Here is a 19,959-nt window from a genome sequence, read left to right as displayed (position 1 = left end):
TATTCTGTGATGCTGATGGAATGGTGCTCCTTAAAATTATTGAGGCTTTCATAGGTAAAGACACCTATAGTGGGGAATTCATGAAGAATAATCTAAAAATTCTATTGCGGAAGGATATTGCAAAGATATTGCGAAATGAAATCAGGAAGATTCAGGTTTAAACAAAATAAAGTAGGCCCTGATGAAATAATAGGTGTTATTGTGTGAGGGGAATGATGAGGAGAAACCAAAAAATGAGTGAAGAATAATCCAAGATATTTTACAGAGAGGTCACCCGCAACATGGCGCCGGGGTCGCCTGTATGGTCGTGAGAGGTCTCCTATGGTCATGAGAGGTCTCCAAAGAGTCGTAGCGTCTTTCTGGTCTCCACTGAATTTTCAACATGTTGAAAATTTCGGCGAACTATGACGGGTGCCGGCAGTCGCTTGTAAAGGTCGCGAAGGTGGGACAGGCCCTTCACCCTTTCAGGCCAAAATCACAGAAGGCAAGTTAAGAATGCACTTATTTTTGTTTACATTAATGCTCAGGTGGTGAATGCAGTCAGGACCCCAGTGCATTGCACAACATGGGATACAGCAAACAATTGTCAACAACCTCTAAGATAAGTCTTTGGGAAATATCTAGACGCCCTGTCATGCACAATATAGTGTAATACTCAAACACCTTCTGCTGCTTTTGACTGCAATTAGAGACACCCAGCATACATCCTAAAGCAGTACATGTGATGGAACAAATTTGCACAATATCTTCTACACTCCTCTAGGGACAACTCAAAATTACCATCACCCTTCCTCACACGCTTTAATTTAACCCCCATTTGCCCGGTGAGAAATGGTTAGACAATAGAAGTAAAATAATTTGCAAGTTTGCAGCCAAAAATCAGAGGCAACAGGAATAATTGCTCTAACAAAACACTGCATGGACTAAATAGCTTCCTGTGCTATAATCTATCCATCTATCTATCTTGATACTTATAAAACTCTGATCTTGGATGTGTGTATATTGTGCGATGTTCGTGTGCGTTTCACATCTCCTCGAAAACACGACGCGCTAACGGTGAAATTTTTACATATTACAATAGAGATTTATGCCGTCAAAAAACTCCTTATCTGAAAATTTAATGCATTATATATCGAGTAATTTATGAAAATGTTCAAAAATTTCGAATAACAAAATAAACGAAATGGTCTCGCTGATGACATCACAATGGCTCTGCTCCTCGCGGCTTGCTGTCCTATATTCCACGTGCAGCGAGTGACGTCACCCCCTTCTCTCACCCCCAGTTCTGCAAAAGATGCAGAAAGAACGAGCAAGTGGGCTCTGTACTGCAGCTCCCAAGGGCTTCCAAGCACTCGCGAGGTCCCGAGTGCTGCACGCTCGCGCTTCGGCTCGGGTTTCCCGAGAACTCCCAAGCTTTCTATCGGCTCCTCGGTCGCCTCTTCTCTCTCTCCCCCCTCCCGGATCTCTCTCTCCTGGGCTCTATCCCCCCCCCGGCTCTCCCCCACCGGGATCTCTCTCTCCCCCCCCCCCAGGCTCTCTTCCCCCCCGGACTCTCCCTCCCCTCCCCTCCCCTCTTTCACCACACCCCAGGGCCTATCTTCCACCCCCTCTTCCCCCACCTATCCCCCTTCTCTCTCCCCCACTCCCTCCCCCCTCCTCTCTCTCCCCAGCCTTTCTTTTCCTCCCCGGCATCCCTCTTACCCCCGCCCCTCCCCCCCCCCTCCGCGTTGAAGGGACGGGACCCAACGGGTCCCCCTTGGTCTAGTATACTTATAAAACTCTAATCTTGGATGTGTATTTATTTGTGCGATGTTCGTGTGCGATTCACATCCCCTCGAAAACACGACACGCTAACGGTAAAATGTTTACATATTCCTATAGAGATTTATGCCATGTCAAAAATCGCCTTACGTGAAAATTTCATGCATTATTACTCATTATTTATGAAAATGTTCAAAAATCTCTAAAAACTTGGAAAAACACAACTTTTGCTTGTTCCTTGTGCTTAGCCCTGCTCGCAACATTGTTGCTATCTAAGTAAACTGAGCTAGCAAGTGCAAAATGCATTTTTTATTAAAGTTTAAAAATGAGGGAGGCTGAATAAGGCAAAATGAGCAGCCCCTGCGCAATTGTCAGCTATGGGTGAGTGCTGGAATATTGCGTTGGGGGAATGGGTTGTGTTGGAGAAAGGGGAACGGGTTGCATTGGGGGACCCGGCCTCTCGTGGTGGCTATGGGTGAGTGGTGGAATATTGCGTTGGGGGACCAGGCCTCCCATGTGACAGGGACCCAACGGGTCCCACTCGGTCTAGTATCTAGCGGCCTACCTACTGGATTGGCGCGGCCTTTCCTGCCGGGATCAACCAGAGCTCCAGCAGTGGCGGGACAGCGCTGATACATCGCGGGGCTGGCGATGCCTTACCGGGGTCGCCGTCTGGAGCCCGGAGTGCTGGACCTGCTGCACCGACATCATGGAGCTGCGGTTTGCGGGCTCCCAACGCGGGCGGCGCTGATAGACAACGCGGGGTCCTGCGACTATGCCCGGCTCGGCCTGCGGACTCGGGAGCTGCGGACTCCGGTGGGAGGCGGCCGATTGGGAGGTCCGGGCCGCTGAGGAGGATGTTCACCGTCGGGGTTCGGCGTCGGCGTTCCACCAGCCCGGCGTGAGGGCCTGAACATCGGGCCACCCGGGGCGGCGACTGCGGGTGCTAGGAAGGCCTCGACCACGAGTGAACATCTGGGAAGAACGGAGGGGAGGCTGGCTGGACTATGGTGCCTTCCTCACCTTGGTGCCACTGTGTTATGTTGTGTCGTGGACTTTCAGTGTTTGTGCTTTTTAAAAAAATTCTATTTTATTTTTAATGTTTTATTATTTACTATTATTTATTTATTTTTATGATACTATCTGTAAGGGAAATTCATTTCGTTGTCTCTAACTGAGACAATGACAATAAATTTGAATACAATACAATATCTATCTATTATTATCTAAAACTCTGTGGCTGCCGCCTGCCGCCTGGCTGCCTTTCGATTCGTTCCATCGTGTGATGTCACAATGCCCAATACTCGCAGATGTCCAATCGGAATGGATCCATTTACATGTACGGCTGCCGGCTGCATTTCTTCCTTTGATTACTTGCCACGCCGAATCCAGACGCCCAATCGCCGAGATCTTTTCCATTTCGGTAGAGATTTCACTTTTCTTTCTAAGTATCCGCTCCTCATTACATTTCGTCGTGTTTAAGTACACCTTTTTAATCAAATCCTTCTCCCCCCACCCACCAATATTTCAAAAATAAACTGGCTTCTCACCCATAGAAGCAGCCATTTCGGTAGACATTTCACTTTTCATTCCAACTATCCACTCCTCATTAGATTTCGTTATGTTTATGTCCACATTTTTCATTAAATCCTTCTCCCCCCCCCCCCCCACTCACTCATTTTGTCGCCTCCTGCTGGCCAGCGACCATAACGGCTGCTGGCGCCCGCATCTCGCCTCAAAGACGCCATTTAAAAAGAGCCGCACTGCTCATTCCTGAGCCGCTTGAGTTGGAGGACCACGTCTCCCGTGGGGGCTACGGGTAGGGAACGGCTGCGTTGGGGGAGCAGACCCAACGGGTCTGCCCTTGGTCTAGTATACTTATAAAACTCTGATCTCGGATGTGTGTGTATTTGCATGATGTTCGTGTCCGTTTCACATCTCCTCGAAAACACAACGCGCTAACGGTGAAAATTTTACATATTACAATAGAGATTTACGCTGTGAAGTCAAATATCGCCTTATCGGAAAATGTAATGCATTATTTTGCAAGTTATTTATGAAATTGTTCAAAAATGTCTAAAAACTTGGAAAACCCCCCCAACTGTCTTTCACTTATTCCCTGTGCTTAGCCCTGCTCGCAACATTGTTGCTATCCATGTACACTGAGTTCTGCTAGCTACCAAGTGCAAATGCATTTTTTAAAAAAGCTTAAAAATGAGGGAGGCTGAATAAGGTGAAATGAGCAGCCCCTGTGCAGTTGTCGGCTATGGGTGAGTGCTGGAATATTGCGTTGGAGGAAAGGGTTGTGTTGGAGAAAGGGGAATGGGTTGCGTTGGGGGACCAGGCCTCCCGTGGGTGCTATGGGTAAGTGGTGGAATATTGCGTTGGGGAACGGGTTGCGCTGGCGGACCAGGCCTCACGTGTGACAGGGACCCAATGGGTCCCACTTGGACTAGTAATTCTATGAAAATGCACTAACACCATTAACTAACATCACCAAATACAGGATATCTAATTCATTACAGATGTTTATCAGATCTTTGTGAACGCAAATTGCTTGTTACATCTCTATATTTATAAAACTCTGATCTTGGATGTGTCTTTATTTGTGTGCGTTTCACATCCTCGAAAACACGACACGCTAACAGTGACATTATTACATATTCCGATTGAAATTTACGCCATGATGATAAGGTCCCAAATAGGAGATTACAAGATACAAGATACATTTATTTGTCACATGTGCCAGTTGGCACAGTGAAATGTAATCACCATACAGCTATACAATAAAAATAAAGAACACAACATAGAGTTGATAGAATTCAACATAAAACTGTGAGGGAAGGCACCAAAGTAAGGGCGGCCGGGGTGATGTAAGTCTGACGTCGGGACTGGGGGACCTCCTCAGCGGCCTGGACATCCGAGTCGGCCACCATTAGTGGGCAAAATTAGGGCACATGGTATTGGGGGTAGAGTGCTGACATGGATAGAGAAGTGGTTGGCAGACAGGAAACAAAGAGTAGGGATTAACGGGTCCCTTCAGATGGCAGGCAGTGACTAGTGTGGTACCACAAGGATTGGTGCTGGGACCGCAGCTATTTACAATATACATCAATGATTTGGATGAAGGGATTCAAAGTAACATTAGCAAATTTGCAGATGACACAAAGCTGGATGGCAGTGTGAACTGTGAGGAGGATGCTATGAGAATGCAGGGTGACTTGGACAGGTTGGGGGAGTGGGCAGATGCATGGCAGATGAATTTTAATGCGGATAAATGTCAGGTTATCCACTTTGTTAGCAAAAACAGGAAGGCAGATTACTATCTAAATGGTGTCAAGTTGGGAAAAGGGGAAGTACAACGGGATCTGGGGGTCCTTGTTCATCAGTCTATGTAAGTAAGCATGCAGGTACAGCAGAAAGTGAAGAAAGCGAATGATGTTGGCCTTTATAACAAGAGGAATCGAATATAGGAGCAAAGTGGTCCTTCTGCAGTTGTACAGTGCCCTAGTGAGACCACACTTGGATTATTGTGGGGAGTTTTGGTCCCCTAATTTGAGGAAGGACATTCTTGCTATTGAGGGAGTGCAGCGTAGGTTTACAAGGTTAATTCCCAGGATGGTGGGACTGTCATATGCTGAGAGAATGGAGCAGCTAGGCTTGTACACTCTGTAGTTTAGAAGGATGAGAGGGTATCTCATTGAAACATATAAGTTTGTTAAGGGTTTGGACACGCTAGAGGCAGGAAACATGTTCCCGATGTTGGAGGAGTCCAGAACCAGGGACCACAGTTTAAGAACAAGGAGTAAGCCATTTAGAACGGAGACGAGGAAACGCTTTTTCTCACAGAGAGTGGTGAGTCTATGGAATTCTCTGCCTCAGGGCGGTGGAGGCAAGTTCTCTGGATGCTTTCAAGAGAGAGGTAGATAGGGCTCTTAAAAATAGCGGAGTCAGGATCATGTCTGCTGTACTTCTTCGCTGCTTAACTTTCATTTCTTTAAATTTGTTACTTAGTGTTTTTAAACTGCTGCTCAGGTCGTGCTGTGCTCCTTGAAGTTCGAGAACATGGCAGCAGCGGTCATTATCACATTATGAGGGTGTGGGGCAGCGTGATGGGAAGGTGGCCCGAGTGGCCATTACTCCCTCTCGTCACGGGGATGACCTCCTCTCCGTCTCCCCCGCCCGATCGTCTGTCACACGGGTGGGTGGGTGGGCTTCCCCTCGGGGAAGCCACGATCGGCCGGCCCTCCGCTGCTGTTGACCGTCCGCCCGCTGGCAGCAGCAGGGCCGCCTGCTGGCAGCAGCAGGGCCGCCCGCCCCCAGCAGGGCCACCCGCTCAAAAGACACCGCAAATCGGAAATCCCAGTTCCAAAAGGCAGCGGACACCCGGAAACCCCAGCTCCAAAAGGCAGCAAGTTCTCCTGCCTTTGTGTCTCTCTCTGTGCCTTTGTGTCCACCTCTCTCTATCCCCCTCCCTCTCTAGTCGCGCCTGTGAGTTGGGGGCTATGCGTGAGTGGATAGGGCGGGGCATGGGGTAAAAGGAGTGAATGAATAATATTAATATATCAATGGGGGTGGTTAATGTGTGTGTGCGTGGGGGGTGGTTAGTGCGTCTGTGAGAGGTTGGTTAGTGTGTGTGACGCTGCACGCCGTTCCCTCCCCCCGCGACCGCGCGTTGAGGGGACGGGACGCAATGGGTCCTACTTGGTCTATTTACTTATAAAATTGAAAGGGTTTCAAAAAGTAATCATGTTGTTGTTTCATCTGTTTCTGATTGCGGCTGCGCATCTATCCCAATGGCATTGCACCACAGTTGGCAGGAATGTCTAATTCCCTCCAAATTCCCTGCTTTTGAGGCTTCACCTCATTGGTATTTATTTTTGGTTATGCTTCTCTGTATTCCTTCTTTTATTCCCTGTATTAAGAAGTTGTGTGAATGATTGCAGAATTATTCACAATTTTCACAAAGCAATCACCAGTAGAAGGGTATGCCAAATGGCTCGTTTTGCTTCACCATTCAATGCTATCATAGCTGATCTTTTACCACAGCTAAACTTTTTTGTACAATCCCCTTATCCCTCAATACCCTTAACATCCAAAAACTCTCTGCAATGACTGCAACACTTTTACACTTAATCGTCATATCCAGGGATGGAAAATAGAATGCAATCACAATGCAACTATACTTGCAAAATGAAACACATAATCATTCAAAGGTGTATGATTTGGAGCGTTCCTCTATTCTAAGCTTCAAAGAATACCTTATTGCCCCTTTATGCACAAATCTCAATATAATTTTACTACGTAGGTGGAATACAGATCCAAATAATTGTTTGTTTGAGCCAGTAAAATCTCATTCTTCTCTATCTTTCCTCAGAACCAATCATCAATCACAGAAATCACTCATCTCCAATGTATCATTACATTTGTTTCTTAGGTGCAGATGCCAAAAGAACAAATTCCTTCATCTATACTTCATGCATGATCTTACTCCTTACAATAGGAGAAAGGTTTTCTCATTTTTATACTCCGATCCCCATGCATTTAAAGCCAACAGATAATTTAGGTTCTTAATTGCTGGCTGTGTCCACATCCTAACTTCCTATACTTGAATGATCCATTTTTTCCGAATATTAACATTTACTAGTTTCAAAATGATCAGAACTGAGTAACTTCACATTCCAACCAATCTGAGTAATTTCACATATCCACCATCTGGCACCCTTTGTCCACTTAATTAACATGTTTATTAAAATCAAGAATGTCTCCTGCTCACACCTTACTTTCCCACTAGCTTTGGATTATCTGCTAACTTGGATTAATTATCGACTATTGGTGCAGCCTGGTCATGAATATAAACTTTAAAGAGCTGAGGCTACACAACTATTACTACAACACCCACTGAAAAATTACCTGATTATTTTTTCACTAGTTGGTACAAAACCATCTTTAAATCTGAATAAATGTTTGATTTGAATGCTAACCAGCAATATTCTTGCAATGAAAGAGAAAACTACATTGCTTGTTTAAGGGGCTAAAAACATTATCAAAATGATTTTTGAATAATTTACATTATAATTGCTATTGACCCGAATAAGCTGTGAACAAAGAATAGAATGCTATTTATTGTTATACAAACATACACGGTTCAAACAAAATTTTGTTCCTGCAGTCATTACAGCAAAAAACAAAACACACAATTAACAAAATTCCACACAAACATCCATCACAGTGAATCTCCAAACACCTCCTCACTGTGATGGAAGGTAAAAGTCTTATCTCTTCCCTGTTCGCTGTTCTTTATTCTTCTCCCGCAGCCAAGCAGCCGCATCGAGCTGATCGAGGCTCTTGATGTTAGAGCCCCCTGGGGGGGGATGGTAAGTCTCGCGGCTGTTTAGGCCACGCCGGGTCGATTTAAACCCCTCGATTCAGGCGGGCGAAGTTGCCATTGCGGGAGCTCCGAAAAGCGGTCTCCCACCAGGGACCCACGAGCTCCCGATGTTACCGTCCACAGGGCCTGCAGCCGAAGCCTCCGAGCTCTGAAGTCGGGTCGCAGCCGCTCGCCACCACAGCGCTCCTCACTCCGAAGTCAGCCAGTTCCGCAATGGTGAGTCCGCAGGCTCTGTGATCGGAGCCCCAGGTCGTTTCCGGTTGGAGGCCGCCGGCTCCACGATGTTAGGCCCCAATGACAACGGAAACTCGACAGGGAAAAAGTCACGTCCCCGTACAGGGAAGAGATTAAAAAGTTCCCTCCCACACATACACAGCTAAAAATAAAGTAAAATTAAAACCAAAAACATACACCTAACAGGACAAAACAAAAGAGACGGACTGCAGTCGAGCCTCTGCCAAAAGGCGCCGCCACATCGAGAAAGTAACCCTTGTTGGGAATGGGCCAATGTTGAAAGTATCATTCGTATGGTCAGAGCAAGCAATCACTAAAAGGTGCATGTTAAAATTGAATATTAAAGTTTGATAGGTAGTTGACTAAGGCACTGAAGTGGACTGCTTCAGTCTCTCTATGCACCTTCTGGCCATGGTTTGCACTGTGGCTTATAACTGCATCTCATTATCAATGAAGTTCAGCATAATTCATAATGGCCATTTCTCACATTCATCTCATATTCAAAAACAATTCTATATGGCAGGTGAACATCCATAAACTCAATGGCCAGATTTTAAATTATTTTTTGCTGGGAGCTTCTGCAAAACTGTTAGATCTTGTGAAAACAGAAAATGATTCATAACATGTACAGGTTACTTGATAAATGGGTGATATCTTCAATGCTGTGGGAGATATTGTTAGCCACTATCTTTTCATATTCTAAGTATGGAAGAATCGATTCTTACCATACAGAAAGTGTCATTTGTGAACAATGAGAACCATAGAAGCAACATTATTTTAGAGTACTTAATACTTGGATAGTGGTATTCAACCAATGTGTTTACGTGTCACTTGTGTGGACTTTGGCACAACATGGGAGCCGAGCTAGAAACCAAATCAAAAGTTGCAACTGCACTTAATCCTTGCAAACAGCTTGTCTATGACATCTCACACTCAGGAAAAGATCAAAACACAATTCACACTGCCAAAGAAAGTTAAGAGGATAACGGAGAACAAACAACACGTATTTATAATATTTTTAGCATTCGGATCCAAGGACATCAGAAGGTGCAATTTAAATGAGCAATCAGACAAAGTATTAGGAAGGCATAATCAAATTTTGGTCAGGGATGGTATTCGGGATAAGGCAAATGCCGAGATGCAATTTTAAATCATGAGGTATAGAAGGCTGCCAATAATTAGATGAAAGGAAGGGAAATCAAATCAAAAATAGAGTTAGAGGTGAGGGAATTAAGTTGAAATGTTTGGAAAAACAACATCAAATTTCTCATCCTCATATTTCAATATATTTTATTATGAATGTTTTATTTAATTTAAAAAAAAGCAGTGAATGTAAAATTCTGTATATATTTCATATTAGACAATTTGGCACCATATGGTTTGATTAATACAATCATCCTACCAAAATGGCTAAAACAAAGGTAGACTTTGTGAATGAAAATTTAAAATCAATGGCTGTGTACTACTCTGCACAGCACCTTGAATGCAGGAAATATTTCAAGATGTTTCACTGGAATAATATTTGATGCTGAACCACATAAGGAAATACAATTGCAACCTCCACAACTCGGCAAAATGGCAGTTATAAAGGAAGAAATTAAAAAAAGATGCAAGTAATGTTTGCTGGGTGCACGTCAATCTTGGTTGCAAACAGAACATTTGAAATTAAACCAAAACATGCAATTATTCTGAACACTGGCAAATTACTAACTAAAGCTATGTGTAACAGAATATCTGTTAAAACATAGATGTACTGCTCAAATTTGCCAAAACCAAGTCAACAAGCATACCTCGTGGGATATCTTGAGAACACGACTTTGTTATGAGCATTGCCCTTAATGATATTCTAGTTTATCGATGTATATTTAATGCGTAGGAAAAAAAGTCTTAAGAAGGATCTCGACCCGAAACATCACCCATTCTTTCTCTCCAGAGATGCTGCCTGTCGGGACTCCAGTCTGAGTTACTCCAGCATTTTGTGTCTACCTTCGATGTATATTTAATATTTATATCTATTTTTCTATATTTTTAGAATTCAAAGTAGACATCAATATCTGCTGGACCTTCCACATTTTATACTTTTGAGTTGTTGAATTGAGATTACACTTTCAGTAAAAGATCAAATGGTACTATTTTGACAAGCAAGGTTATATTTAGAGACTTGGCCAATATTTATCCCTTAGGATCACGGAAACTTTTATCATTTATTGCTCCTTGCATTGGCATTATTCCTGTATGAGAACAGTGATCACATTTCGGTAGTCCTAAACGACCCCGGGTTGTGAAACGTGTTCTAGAGATGCAAGTCTTACCATATGATTACGTATTATAAAAAAGCAATTCAAATTAATAAATAAACAATGTATATACCCAGATTTGTATCTAAACGAACCTTGGATCTAAATACAAAACTGTCAATTTTTCTCTTACGATATTATCCAAATTACACAAATTCAGGACTAGACATAAATCATAAACGTTTTATTCGTTTTAAATGAGTTGCCAGCTTGTTTTTTTAAATGCATGGGGCCGTCACCGCTTAATTCTGGATTTCTTTGACTAAGATAAGGCTCTCTGTGCAGCAGTATATAAAGACGTATGATAAAATTCATACGTTTAATAGAAGCAGCAATATTTTGGCTAAATGAATGTGGCTTTTTTTTTCAGTTCCAACGAACGCTTTAAAAAAAAAAATCAAATAAAACTACGAGATATGCATCCACGGAAAGCGAACGTAATTGGGGAAAAAGTTGCTGCGAGATGGATGGCAGTCGCGAAACAGAGCAGCGCACAAGGTTAGCTTGGTCCTGCACCGAGCCCGGGGATGGCGACGTGCCGATGACAACCCCCTCCCACCGTACCTGGCCGGTGAAGGTGCCGCCGGCAGCCCGCAGCGCACACAGGCTGAAGAGGGCGGTGAGTGCGGCTCGCAACGGCCTCATCGCTGCCGTGACCGTTAGCCGGGGCTCGTGGCGTCGCGCGCCCTGATCTGTGTAGTCCGTTACTGACGTCAACGACGGGTGACGGACCGTTACCGTTACCCGGAGACGGACCGACTCCGATCAAGCTGCTGAGTGACTGATGGACACGCCGGTGGCATGCGTCGTGACTCTCATGACCTTAGTCTCTCTCCTGCATCTCCGCCTTCGAAGAGGAGGAGGAAAAAGGGAAAAGTAGGCGGCGCCACCCGCAATCACTTCCAAAGGCATCATCGCGCTCCGCAACAAGAGTTCTGGAATAAGGGGGGTCAGTGCGCAGGTGCGTCGCGCTCGGCCTCACGGGAATTGTAGTCCGCTCCACCTGTCCCGACGTTCTCTGCGCCGTGGACGCCGACACCCCCATCACCAGCCAGCCAGCCGACATTCCCACCCTCAACACTCCTCCTGATATTCCCGGACAACCAATGGAGGCTGGCCACATCGACTAAGCGGCGGCACCGCAACACATCCTGCCAAAGGGAGGGGGTGGGAGGGGGGGGTGGGAGCGGTGGGTTGTAGAATAGAGAACTGGCTGGCAAACAGGAAGCAAAGAGTAGGAGTAAACGGGTCCTTTTCACAATGGCAGGCAGTGACTAGTGGGGTACCACAAGGCTCAGTGCTGGGACCCCAGCTATTTACAATATATATTAATGATCTGGATGAGGGAATTGAAGGCAATATCTCCAAGTTTGCGGATGACACTAAGCTGGGGGGCAGTGTTAGCTGTGAGGAGGATGCTAGGAGACTGCAAGGTGACTTGGATAGGCTGGGTGAGTGGGCAAATGTTTGGCAGATGCAGTATAATGTGGATAAATGTGAGGTTATCCATTTTGGTGGCAAAAACATGAAAGCAGACTATTATCTAAATGGTGGCCGACTAGGAAAAGGGGAGATGCAGCGAGACCTGGGTGTCATGGTACACCAGTCATTGAAAGTGGGCATGCAGGTGCAGCAGGCAGTGAAGAAAGCGAATGGTATGTTAGCTTTCATAGCAAAAGGATTTGAGTATAGGAGCAGGGAGGTTCTACTGCAGTTGTACAGGGTCTTGGTGAGACCACACCTGGAGTATTGCGTACAGTTTTGGTCTCCAAATCTGAGGAAGGACATTATTGCCATAGAGGGAGTGCAGAGAAGGTTCACCAGACTGATTCCTGGGATGTCAGGACTGTCTTATGAAGAAAGACTGGATAGACTTGGTTTATACTCTCTAGAATTTAGGAGATTGAGAGGGGATCTTATAGAAACTTACAAAATTCTTAAGGGGTTGGACAGGCTAGATGCAGGAAGATTGCTCCCGATGTTGGGGAAGTCCAGGACAAGGGGTCACAGCTTAAGGATAAGGGGGAAATCCTTTAAAACCGAGATGAGAAGAACTTTTTTCACACAGAGAGTGGTGAATCTCTGGAACTCCCTGCCACAGAGGGTAGTCGAGGCCAGTTCATTGGCTATATTTAAGAGGGAGTTAGATGTGGCCCTTGTGGCTAAGGGGATCAGAGGGTATGGAGAGAAGGCAGGTACGGGATACTGAGTTGGATGATCAGCCATGATCATATTGAATGGCGGTGCAGGCTCGAAGGGCCGAATGGCCTACTCCTGCACCTAATTTCTATATTTCTACGTTTCTATATCGCTATAACAATATTCTGCACCCTGGTATTTTTCAACCTACATGGCTCGATTGTACTCATGTACAATATGATTTGAGTTGACCAGATAGCGTGCAAACAAACGCGCTTTTACCAAATATCATAGGGCTCCGCTCTATAATCTTTGCCTTTTACTGTATCTCAGTACGCATGACAATAGTAAACCCATACGAGTACGGCAGGATGGTATAAGGTGATTTCACCTAAGTTCACTGGAGCGTAGCTCCGCACCCACGTGACCGGAAATTTTAACTGGGGGACAAGCGTCACTTCCGGTACATGTTAGTGAATGGGAAAACACGCACTTTCACACCCGTTAAAAACATCGAAAACGGCCAGTTTTTGAGCTGCAATTTACTGCACTAGTCGGGGTGACCGTGAGGCACAGCTACCTACATTTACAGTCCAAAAAAAAAGATAGAAACTAAGGTAAATTCAAGAGGGAGCTGAAGGTGTAAATACAGCGGAAGTGCTTAGTGGACATTTGCCGTGGAGATTTAAAGATCCAAAATATCGGGAATTATCGCGTTTGCTCGCTGCATTTCATCAAAAGTGGCATTATTGACTTTTTATCTTTATTCATTTGTTATATGAAAAGTATTAAAAGTTAAAAATCCGTCAGTAAAATTGCAAAATCGCCCATGGTTCTCAGGTGGGTTTTAACATGCAAAATGAAAACGCTTCTGAAGCTCCATTTACCATTTAAATAATCGTAAACTATCAATGCGTTTTGAAATACATTTTACTGAGATACAAGCTGTCAGCTGTTAGTTGGACAAAAGCAGGACATTTTATTATTTGCCAAAATATATTTCTCAATGTTTCTTGTTTAAAGCCTGCACAATCACCCAAACTACTTATTTATTTATTTATCATCTAATAACAGACAAGCCTGCAGCATGGAATGATGTCAACAATCCTGATTGGGCACCCACTGTGAGCAGGATAGACAATGTGCACAAGAACGCCATCAACTTGCAGAGCTATAGATGCTTGAGCTGCAACCAAATCTGCTTTAATACTCTCTTCTTGTTGCACGTGCATGGCGTTCTTGTGCACATTGTCTATCCTGCTCACAGTGGGTGCCCAATCAGGATTGTTGACATCATTCCATGCTGCAGGACATCGCAGCTTCCGATATATGTTGTTAATATACGAAACGCGTTCTTTCCTACCTGTTAAAAACCGGCAAAATGGTGAATTTTTGCGCTGTAAAAAATTGTGGAAGTCGGGGTAAGCGTGAGAGTTACCCCGACTTCCACAATTCGGAGTCGAATTGTTCCCAACTTCAGAATTCCAAAAGTGAAGCGAAATGAAGGTAAAGAGAAGCGAGAGCTGAAGGGACAACAGCTAAAGTGCTTGGCGAACATTGGCCGTGCAGATATCGAAATTGAAAATATTGTGAATTATCACGTTTGTTCACTGTATTTCATCAACAGTAAGGCATTATTTGTGTTTTTTCTTGATTCCTTTGGTTTCTAAAAAGTCTCAGGTGATAAATCTGACTGTAAAATTTTTAAATCACCCATGGTTCTGAAGTGGGTTTTTACATACAAAAAGAAAACGCTTCTGAAGCTAAATTTATCATTAAAAAAATCTCCAGACTTACGAATGCTGTGTGGAAAAGTAAGTCTTCCATCATTATGCTATTGAGATGTATATTTTGGCAAATAATAAAATGTCCTGACAGCTTAAACACCCACTCCCTTTCAATATGATATTGTCAATTTGCTGAGGTTGATTATGTCCAATTAACAGCTAACAATTATGCCATTCCTTGGCTTGCATCTGAGTAAAATGTAATTCAGAACCCACGTACGGTTTGCGATTTTTATTTAATGATAAATTTTGACTCAGAGACGTTTTCTTTTTGTATGTAAAAACCTACTTGAGAACCATGGGCGATTTTTAAATTTTACAGCCAGATTTATCACTTCTGAGACTTTTTAGATGCCAAAGGAATCAAGAAAAAATACAAATAATGCCTTACTGTTGATGAAATGCAGTGAGCAAACGGCCAATGTTCGCCAAGCACTTTGGCTGTTGTTGTCCCTTCAGCTCCCGCTTATATCTACCGTCATTTCTCCTCATTTTTGGAATTCTGAAGGAGGATAAATGTCACTCACGCTTATCCCAATTTCCATAATTATTTACAGCGCAAAAATTGACCATTTCGGCTGGGTTTTAACGGGCCAGCTACGCTGGAAACCATGGTCATTGCTTACCTGCAGTTCATCGCATGTACTCCAGTTGGCGTAGCGTAGCAACAGTGGGGGTCATGGGTCGTGACCCGACTGCCGTGCAACCTCCCTATACACTTCAGAATTCATTATGCTATTACCATCAGCAGTTGTATCATCAATGAAGATAAGTGAGCCAGTACCTTCAGCAGCCATACATGTACAGGCCATAACACCCCCACCACCGTGTTTCACAGATGACGTGGTATGCTTTAGATTTTGGACAGTTCCTTCTCTCCTCCATACTTTGCTCTTGCCATCACTCTGATATAAGTTAATCTTCGTCTCATCTGTCTACAAGACCTTTACCCAGAACTGTGGTTGCTCTTTTAAGTATGTCTTGGCAAACTGTAACCTGGCCATCCTATTTTTCCGGCTAACCAGTGGTTTGCATCCTGCAGTGTGGCCTCTGTATTTCTGTTCATGAAGTCTTCTGCGGACAGTGGTCATTGACAAATCCACACCTGATTCCTGAAGAACGTTTCTGATCTGTCGGACAGGTGTTTGGGGATTTATCTTTATTATAGAGAGAATTCTTCTGTCATCAGCTGTGGAGGTCTTCCTTCGCCTGCCAGTCCATTTGCAATTAGTAAGCTCATAAGTGCTCTCTTTCTTCTTAATGATGTTCCAAACAATTGATTTTGGTAAGCATAAGGTTTGGCTGATGTCTCTAACAGTTTTATTCTTGTTTCTCAGTCTCATAATGGCTTCTTTGACTTTCATTGGCACAACTTTGGGCCTTATGTTGATAAACAGCAATAAAAGTTTCCAAAGGTGATGGAAAGACTGGAGGAAAAACTAGGTGCTGAGAGTTTTCTTAATTAAGGAGGCAATTAAACACACCTGAGCAATTACAAAGACCTTTGAAGCCAAGTGTCCCAAACATTATGGTGCCCTGAAATTGGGGGACTATGTATAAACGCAGCTGTAATTTCTACATGGTGAAACCAAAATGAACAAAAATACCCTTTAATAAAATCTGACAATGTGCACTTTAACCACGTGATTTTTTCTATTACAAATCTCAAATTGTGGAGTACAGAGGCAAATAAATAAATGACGGGTCTTTGTCCCAAACATTATGGAGGACACTGTATGTATAACTGACCCAAAAATTATCAGTATCATTATTTCCGTAAGGATAACTGTGGCTAAAAATTCGGCACCAGTCAATATATTCAAGTTATTGTTTGCAGTTGGCCTGTTGCAAACAATTAAGTGCCAGCATTCAGTGCAATTGGGTGCAACTAAGTCAGTCCATCAGTCACAAATGGCCTTGACCTGTTGCCAACTGGCATCCACATTTAAGATTTATTGTGTGGCATTAATTTTCATCAAGGCCTGCTGCAAAACAAATGCGAAAACCAACCACGCGATAAAACATACAGTCTTTCATGGCACTGAACGGGCATTATTTTCCCTTGCAAACATGCAATTTGATGAAAGTTGGATTAAGCACACAAAACTGATTAAAATATTGTAGTTTTCAAGTAAACCCCCCATCCCACTGGTTTTCAGCAAAATGTCCCAGCAAAAGGTTATTACACAAACTGTTGTATCAGGAACATCACTTGAAAATCCATTAAAAAAAAGTCAAAGTAATTAAAGACATATCCAAGCATGTATCAGTGGTTACTCTGTGGCAATACTCCCCACTTATCCTTAATCCACAATTCTCAAGGTTCACTGGAGAGACATCCATAATCAAGGTCATTGCTCCAGTGCAATACGGAGATGCTGTTGCTTTAATGAAACATTAAACCTAACCTCTTAGTGAAGCAAAAGATACAATGACATACAGAATTGAGTAGGTGAGGTTAGAGGAGGTGCATGTAAACTGCTGTCTCCCACCTGGAAGGGCTGCTGGGGTCTCTGGATGGAGAGGAGGGAGGAGATATAGGGACAGGGGCTATAATTTCTGCAGTTGCAGGAGAAAGTAACTGGAGAGGGTATGGTTTGCGTAGGAAAGTATGAGTGAAGCAAAGAGTTGTGGAGGAAGAGGTGTTCCTACACCTCCTCCTTCACATCCATCGCCGGTCCATGTTCTGCAGAGATGCTTAATGACTCACTGAGTTACTTAGTCTAGTTTTAGTTTAGAGATACAGCCTCGCCTACAGTCTGTCTGTCTTTTCATCTTTTTTGTTATTTTTAGTGTGTTTTAAAAAGTATGTGTTAATGTTCTCTGGTTTGTTTGATGTGGGGGGTGGGGGAGGGGGTCAGGGGAAACGTTTTGCAATCTCTTACCTTGCCGGAGATACGATTGTTTTCCAGATCTATCTCAATAGACAATAGACAATAGGTGCAGGATTAGGCCATTCGGCCCTTCGAGCGAGCACCGCCATTCAATGTGATCATGGCTGATCATCCCCAATCAGTACCCCGTTCCTGCCCTCTTCCCATACCCCTTGTCTCCGCTATCTTTAAGAGCTCTATCTAACTCTCTCTTCAAAGCATCCAGAGAACCGGTCTCCACTGCCCTCTGACACAGAGAATTCCACAGACACAACTCTCTGTGTGAAAAAGTATTTCCTCATCTCCGTTCTAAATGGCTTACCCTTTATTCTTAAACTGTGGCCCCTGGTTCTGGACTCCCCCAACATTGGGAACATGTTTCCTGCCTCTAGCGTATCCAAACCATTAATAATCTTATATGTTTCAATAAGATTCCCTCTCATCCTTCTAAACTCCAGACTATACAAGCCCAGCTGCTCCATTCTATCAATCTTCTAAACTCCAGACTATACAAGCCCAGCTGCTCCATTCTATCAACATATGACAGTCCCGCCATCACGGGAATTAACCTTGTGAACCTACGCTGCACTCCCTTTATGTCCTTCCTCAAATTTGGGGACCAAAACTGCACACAATACTCCAGGTGTGGTCTCACTAGGGCGCTGTACAACTGCAGAAGGACCTCTTTGCTCCTATACTCAGCTCCTCTTGTTATGAAGGCCAACATGCCATTCACATTCTTCACTGCCTACTGTACCTGCATGCTTATTTTCAGAGTCTGATGAACAAGGAACCCCAGATCCCGCTGTACTTCCCTTTTTCCCTAATTTGACACCATTTAGAAAATAATCTGCCTTCCTGCTTTTGCCACCAAAGTGGATAACCTCACATTTATCCACAATGAACTGCATCTGCCATGCATCTGCCCACTCACCCAACCTGTCCAAGTCACCCAGCATCCTCATAGCATCCTCCTCACAGTTCACACTGCCACCCAGCTTGGTGTCGTATGCAAATTTGCAAATGTTACTTTTAATCCCTTCATCTAAATCATTTATATTGTAAATAGCTGCGGTCCCACCACTGAGCCTTGCAGTACCCCACTAGTCACTGCCCGCCATTCTGAAAGGGACCCGTCACTCCCTACTCTTTGTTTCCTGTCTGCCAACCAATTTTCTATCCATGTCAGCACTCTACCCCCAATACCACGTGCTCTAATTTTGCACCGGACGCTCTGCGGCCTAACATCATGGAGCTCGCGGCCTTGTTCGAGACCGACTTTGAGCCCCACCGCAGGGCCGTTAACTCACCATCTGAGCCTGCGATCCCTTGCCTGGGATCGACGCTCCAACCGCGGCCTGCAGATTTCAACATTGAGGAGCTCGCGGTTTTGGGTAGAGGCTGATGTAGGGAAGTCACAGAAGGTTCGACCAGCCCTGACCTGGGGCCCGATCACCCAGCTCGGGGGACCTGAGATGCCCCGATGCGGGAGCTTGTTCGCCCCGACCCGGAGGGCCCGTCCGCCGGCTACGGGAGCCAAGATCGGCCCGGCAACAGAAGGTTTGAGTGCCCTGACCGCGGGAGAACAAGGAAGGGAAGAGATTGAACTTTTTTTCGCCTTCCATCACAGATTGATACAAATACATCGATAGAGTCCTGCAATATTGACCTATTAGTAGAGACTGATCAGCTATGATTATTCATCAGTTGTATCATCTCAATATCAAATTGGTCATAGGCAATTGAGAGTGCCTCAACTTTCCATCTGCTATATCCTTTTTATGTGGAAGTCTTTTGAGCTGATAATACAAATTACTTCCCAATTATCTGCCAGGGTATTGTGCAACATTAGATAGCGGTGAGAATTGTGAAATAATGCACCGCAGGTTAGTGTAACTATGCATCCACAACAGTAACTTATGCAGGGCTGCCAACTCTCACGCATTGAGCGTGAGAATCACGCATTTCGCCAAATTCTCACGCTCTCACGTTGATCACAAATTTCTCATGCTGTCGTGAGAAATTCTGTGATCAACAAAAATTTCAAAACTCATATCAACTGCACGGGCCATGGGTGTTGGAGAGCCGGGACTGAAGGAGGGATGGAAGCATAAGCGGCGGCGGGAAAGATGCGGACGGGGAGCCGGGGCTGGCGAGTGTTTGCCGGGCTGGCAAGTGTTTGCTGGGCTGGCAAGTCGCTCGCTGCAGCTCCGGCCATGGAGCAGCCTCAGTGCAAGAGTCCCAGGCCGTCGGAGGCGGCGGAAGCGTTGCACCGCTGCCGTGAGAGTCTCTGTGCCGAATTCGCCCAGGTGACCAGCATTAATCAGGCTGCGTCTCAGTCCAATCTGGAGGACATCCAGTGGCTGCTGGAAGTAAGTACCAAGCACTGGGTAGAAATGGTGGAAGATAGTGGCCTTCAAATGGGGGTGATTGGAGAAAGCATCCTGCTTGCCTGCTAGATTTTCACTTACTGTAAC

General features: G+C 44.6%; 1 protein-coding gene across 3 annotated transcripts in view; it reads right to left on the bottom strand.

Annotated features, from left to right (window-relative positions):
• The window catches only part of ero1b (endoplasmic reticulum oxidoreductase 1 beta), a 56,705-nt gene that overhangs the window by 31,261 nt on the left and 5,485 nt on the right, over nt 1-19,959 (bottom strand). Inside the window, exon 1 of one of the 3 annotated variants that reach the window (XM_033021755.1) lies at nt 11,248-11,571. The exons of the other annotated variants lie outside the window; for them this stretch is intronic. Coding sequence (XP_032877646.1) covers nt 11,248-11,328 — 81 coding nt within the window. The 5' untranslated portion in view covers nt 11,329-11,571. Of the gene's footprint in view, nt 1-11,247; nt 11,572-19,959 lie in introns of those variants that run through there. 3 annotated transcript variants of the gene reach the window in all.

The sequence above is a fragment of the Amblyraja radiata genome, chromosome 5 (genome assembly GCF_010909765.2).
Source record: "Amblyraja radiata isolate CabotCenter1 chromosome 5, sAmbRad1.1.pri, whole genome shotgun sequence".
Lineage (NCBI taxonomy): Eukaryota > Metazoa > Chordata > Chondrichthyes > Rajiformes > Rajidae > Amblyraja > Amblyraja radiata.
Note: the sequence above shows the minus strand (reverse complement) of the source record. Positions and strands in the feature narration are given on the sequence as shown.